This window comes from Symphalangus syndactylus, chromosome 5, assembly GCF_028878055.3.
Source record: "Symphalangus syndactylus isolate Jambi chromosome 5, NHGRI_mSymSyn1-v2.1_pri, whole genome shotgun sequence".
Classification (NCBI taxonomy): Eukaryota; Metazoa; Chordata; class Mammalia; order Primates; family Hylobatidae; genus Symphalangus; species Symphalangus syndactylus.
In genome coordinates, this window is record NC_072427.2 from 135,250,192 (window position 1) to 135,256,191 (window position 6,000).

Here is a 6,000-nt window from a genome sequence, read left to right on the forward strand (position 1 = left end):
GTAATAAAATTTGTAAAAAGAGGATTTATGAGAAAAAAAACTACATGTTATCATGTTTTCTGTAATTCAAAGGCAATTATTTATAAAGTGATTCTAGAGATTGGGCTTTAATATAAAAAATTAATACACTAAAGAATTGCTTAGAACAACAAATTTTTCTTAAGGTTTTGATTTACCCAATAAAATTGTGAGATATTTTACTTTTTAAACCCAAAAGTTTGACTTTTATTTTGTCTACTGTTTTCAGTTTTCTCTTCCTTTGAGAAGGACTGAGATAACTGTCTTCTTCAAATTTTATCAGCTTCTGTAATTTTTTTCCCTCAGATTCTACTGCTATTGTGGCCCAATGCTAAAAAACATGTAAATGAAATGTTTTCTTCTAATCTAACATTCTGTGCTCTTGGCTTTAAATTGTTCTATGAAACAAAAAATTTCCATTTATGACACAGGACACATTCTTTCTATGCCTAAGTAATTCAAATGCAGTTTACATTGGTTTTGACTTGCAGGTTTTATAAATGGTCTCCTCACAGGGAAAAGCAAGCATACTGCAGAAGGTCTTTCATTTATTTACTTATTTATTTACTTTTTGTCTTTTGGTAACTGACCTAACAAACAGATTTTACATTTTATTTAAAAAAATGCCTATGTCATTAAGTTTTGACTTGCTTAGAAAAACAGATTTTTTTTTCTTAATTAAGGTGGTTATATCCATGTAACTTCCTGTATTTTTTTAAAGTCCTTATTCTGTTAAGCAGCAGGGCTTTTAATTCTGGGTCTAAAAGGGACACCAAGTCCTGCTAAATTTTAAACCCTAACAGCAGTTAAACCTTCATCTTCTGATGCAGGAAAAGATGACAATCAAAATTAACTGCATTCATTAGACACAGGGCCAGAAATTAAAGCTGTTAAACACCTCTGGGCTCAGGAACTGTCACAGAAGACATGGGTCTGTGAGATTGTAAGGGTCAATTTTGAGAGAGATAAACTTAGTTCAGAGTTTCTCTATAAATTAAACATTGATATTACAGGCACACTGATGAAAGACCAGCATCAGGGCCCATGTGTCTGATTTGTTATAACAAGTTTCTTGGGGCATTAACCCATTTTTTAATATAAAAAAAAGAACATTATGAAAAAGTGTATGAAAACTATTTCCTATGGTCAACATGACTAAAATTTAATAGATTTGTTTATAAGACTTGAGAAACACATTTAATTGGTCTTATGCTGTCTTTAATAGGTCTTATTGTTTGGGAAATTCAGTCTTCTTAGTTAAACAATAAAGATTTTTGCCTTTATTTTTTAGATCTTTGAGTTACCACTTTGGCTAAATGAATGACTCATTTTGCAATAACTTGCAATCCTATTTTGTGATATTAAGTATTTTAAATTTTTGATATTTGACAGACTTTCCAAAATCAAATTCTAAAATTAGTACTTTTGACTTCATTAATTTGTTGATATTAGGTCTCCTGAAGTCCAGAAGAGATGTATTTGGCTTGTTTGATATAATAAAGTTATACAGAAAATATCATCAAGTAAAAAACGGTGTTTAACCCTCTTTGAATTATACTATACTTATATAAATGTGTTATGAGAATGTGTTCCAAAAATGGGTGATATTCCTGTGATTCTGATATGTCTTAGTGTTATCAGTAGTCATTATGATTATTATGTAAAACTGCTGTATGCCACAAAGGTAATCAAATTTGTCAATTTTGTCTTTAACCATGGCTGTTCTAGGACTTTTGTCATCCACAACTGTTTTATTTTCATTCTTTTATAGGACAGTTTATAATCAGCTATAGAATTCTGAGGACTATTCTTAAATATAGATTTCTAATAAATTTAGATATTGTGCCATTCAAATAGAAAAATTTCCAGGACTTTCATGGAGTACTGATGTATTCATAAAGTTTGGTGATCCAATATTGAATGGAACATGGAGTTAATTGCATGAACAAAAATAATAGAAGACTGAAATAATCCTTTATGATTTTTGTTTAAAATATTTGCTGATTGTTTTTGTTTTCTTTTTCAGAGTCAGGAAAACTTTCCTTTTAAGCTACTTACAGCTTTAACAGTTTAGTAAAGTATACTCTTAAGGACAAAATTTAGAATGTAATTCGTTTCTGTAAACTTGGTTACTCCAAAACTTGGAAACTATTTTGTAAGTATCCTTAATTTATGAGGATATTTGCATACATTTACTGAGAATCTGTTTTCTTTTATTGCTGGGAATAACTGAAGACACTGGTTATTTTATCAAGGCTTTCACTGAAATAACATTTTCAGATTATCTTGAGAAAATGAGGCTGATCTGTGGAGCCAATGAAAGCCCCTTGTATAAACTAGCCCTGTATCTTGTTCTTTACAGGGTCATGACCTGTGGTAATTAAAGAATGTAACTTTCTGACAGGCCCAGGAACCCCAAGTTTCCTTGAGACCTCAGAAAGAGAAGAATTCACACAGCTATTTGTAGGCACAGATAAATCCTTGGCTAGGCTTCAAGACTTTACGAAAGTCTAATTTTAGATTCCTTGTGAAAAAGATTCCAGCAAAGCCAATTTTACAAAAAAAGAGAGACAGCCTATATGGCAAATGATTATTCTTGTTGCACTTTATCAAATAATCAAACCAAGTGTAATAGTACTAAAAATTATTTTACAAATAAATTGGTCTTACTATAATTTTGTTTTTAATAAAACTAGAGAATTGAAGAGAGAAAAATTATTTTTTTTATAAACTATAGTATGTCTGATATTCAATTCTATTCTTCCCTGAGGTTTATCTATTTTTATTTTCTACAATTTGGACTAAATTTTAAAATTATTTCTTGCTACAAGTCTCCAAAATAATGTTTTTAATTGTTTTCCCTCTTTTTCTTTTTTCTCTCATGTTTCCAATTCAAAATTACTAAATATTAAGCTGTGATTTCTATTAAAGCCCTGTGGATGCAAACTAGACAACTTAAACTTCAGAAGAAAATAACAAGACCCTGTTTATAGACATAAATCACCTTCTAACTGCCTACTGACAATAGACTTCAGAGTAATATTGCCTATATCAGTTTACAAAGATTGTTCTCCATTTTGCTATTTGTTTGTTGTTTTTTTCTCTCTTCCTCCTATTTTTTCTTCTAAAATGCTTTTTTTTTATATTTGTTTACAGAAAAGGGAGCAGAAAGATAAAGAAAATAAAAACTTGGGACTCCAATTCACTACGCCCACAGAAATAAAATTAAGCTAAAAGCTGAGTCCTGCAAGAAGCAGTCTTTCCTTTTGTTCCTAAGCATATAGCAACAGATAAAAGGTTAAATATTTCCACAGGTAGCTACTCTGTGTTCACCTTATTTTGTGTAAAGTGCCAATTTACTGAGCCTAAGGCAAGTAAATGATTGACTATTCCCTTACCTGCTCCTTTTTCTGTGGCAACACGTGGATTCAGTAATGTGACCATACATTCCCACTTTTCCATCCAGCCTGCTTTTCTCTTTTAAATATTGAAGCCCTCAAAATCATCTTTGGAGAAATGCCCAGGTCTGTCTCTCAGGTGCATCCTTAACCTGGGTAAGGTAAATTTCTAAATTGATTGAGACTCGGCCTCAGGTACTTTTTGGTTTACAATCCAATCTCTGTGGTCTTTATTAAACTAGATAGGACTGCAAATTTGACTAAATAAAAATATATATCTGAGGAAATCAACTAATTTCTTGATTTCCTCAAGACTCCCTTATGGAGATTTAAAGGCTTTGACTTGGGTTCCAGAGTTTTCAATTCACAATGTAGGTTACTTCAGGCAAATTTCTCAAATTGGCTGAGTCTTGGCTTCCCCATTTAGCACTGTACTTAGGAGTACTTGCTCCTGTTTCTAAAATTAGCAGTATAATTTAATACCTCACAGTTTTGTGTCAAAAGCAAAAGGCAGAATTATTACATTTACCAACTTGTAAATGGAAAAACTAAGTGGCTTTTCTACGTTATCAACTAGATTTTTGTCCCAGGTCTTTTGACTATTATTATAGATCTCTCTTTCTTCAGCCTAAATTACTTATCAGAATTATTTAAAATACTGGGTTTTTTTAAAGGAATATTTAAATAGGTCAGTATCACAATGTAATTTTGGCAAAATATTAATATTCTATGTTTATAGGTTAATTCTATTTTTTAACATATTATTCATTGCACATTTTTAATTTTAATCACATTCATAAGTCTCTTTTGATCTATCCAAAAACCAAAGAGAAGCTATCAAAATATTTCTAAATTTTTCACATTGATAAACTACAAAGCATCAAAAATTTCACCAAATAAATTCTTTATCAGATTAAAAGACTGATTTAATTCAAGACATAGATAATTTCATTAATATTTGAATATATGCTTCCATTAAAAATTATAATTTGAAATATAATGTTCTAACAACTTGCCTATCTATAAAGTTCCCCATCTACTTATTTTATTTCAAAAACACAAAACTTTTCACCTTGAACCCATCACAGTGTCTTGTTTTCTTATTCTCTCAAGATCGTGCCTCTGCTGTCTTATTCAAATGTTGACTTTAGTCCATGTTTGAACTACAGATATCGGTGTTTTTAATTGTTTTTGTTGCTTACTTTGAAACAATCACTTATTCAGCATGAAAAACTATAATTTATTTTATTTTTACAATATATAATTTAGAAATAAGAAAAGCCAAAATGTCGTCATCAATCAACCACTCACTAATATTAATTCAGGGTCTACTATGTTCTGACTATTGGGCTAGGTCAATGCTGGACATAAAAGGAGAAAAGAGAGACACAAACTCTGAGCCTAAGCGCATTATAATTAAATGGAGAAATACATTTATGGAGATAAGTTTGAACAAGTAAGTAACATAGAATCACACACTAGATTACATGAACAAATATTTAATAGTTTTAAAAAGTGCCAATTAGTCCCTTGCACAAATTAGATACTCAAAATAGGTAGAAAAATAGTGTAAAGAATTAAATTAGAATAACCTCAGAGAGTTTTATAAAGGAAATACCTCTGGAATAAGAATAAAAAGATAGAATTTGGATTTGTTAAAGCAGGCAAAGTGTGCTCCAAGTACCTCTCAGAGCAATTCTGGTGATGCCTGACCTTGACACCATGATGATCTTGCTTTATTTTAATGTTGTTCATTTCTTTTTCAAGAGAAAATGCATGTAGTTGAAATATAAATTTAAAAAAAGCAAAGATTTTTTCTTTAACCATTGTCCCCTTATCCAGAAACATAATACGTATTTTAATTAAGTACATAATATGGTCTTTTTTTTTTTTTTTTTAACACAAATAGCATACTATCAACACTATTCTCTATCTTTGTATTAATAAAAGTCCTCCTTATTTTTCTTATGGTAGCAGGATATTAATTTGTCCATAATATATGTTACTAGTTCTACATTGATAAGCATTTAGGTTGTATCTAACTATTTCATATTAGAAAATGTTTTTTTAATTATTTTAAGTTCTGAGATACATGTGCAGGACATGCAGTTTTTTTGCCTAAACAAACATGCCATGGGGGTTGCTACACCTATCAACCCATCACCTAGGTATTACACCCCACATGGATTAGCTATTTGTCCTGATGCTCTCTCTTCTCCTGTTCCCTGACAGATCCCAGGGTGTGTTGTTCTCCTCTGTGTGCCCATGCATTCTCATTGTTCGGGTCCCATTTACAGTGAGAACGTGTGGGATTTGGTTTTCTGTTCCTGTTTCAGTTTGCTGAGGATTATGGCTTCCAGCTCCATTCATGTCCCTTCAAATGACATAATCTCATTCATTCTTATGGTGGCATAGTATTCCGTGGTATATATCCACCACATTTTCTTTATCCAATCTATCTTTTGTGGGCATTGGGGTTGATTACATCTTTGCTATTATGAACAGTGCTGCAGTGAACATACATGAGCATGTGTCTTTGTAATAGAATGATTTATATTCCTTTGGGTATATAACCAGTAATGGG

At 31.1% G+C, this 6,000-nt stretch overlaps 1 protein-coding gene across 1 annotated transcript in view; it reads right to left on the bottom strand.

Annotated features, from left to right (window-relative positions):
* The window catches only part of LOC129483278 (putative solute carrier organic anion transporter family member 1B7), a 109,909-nt gene extending 105,337 nt beyond the window's left edge, over positions 1-4,572 (bottom strand). Inside the window, 1 exon segment of the mRNA XM_055280434.2 lies at positions 4,489-4,572. Within this exon segment, the coding sequence (XP_055136409.2) occupies positions 4,489-4,572 (84 nt within the window).
* Positions 4,573-6,000: the final 1,428 nt, after the last annotated feature.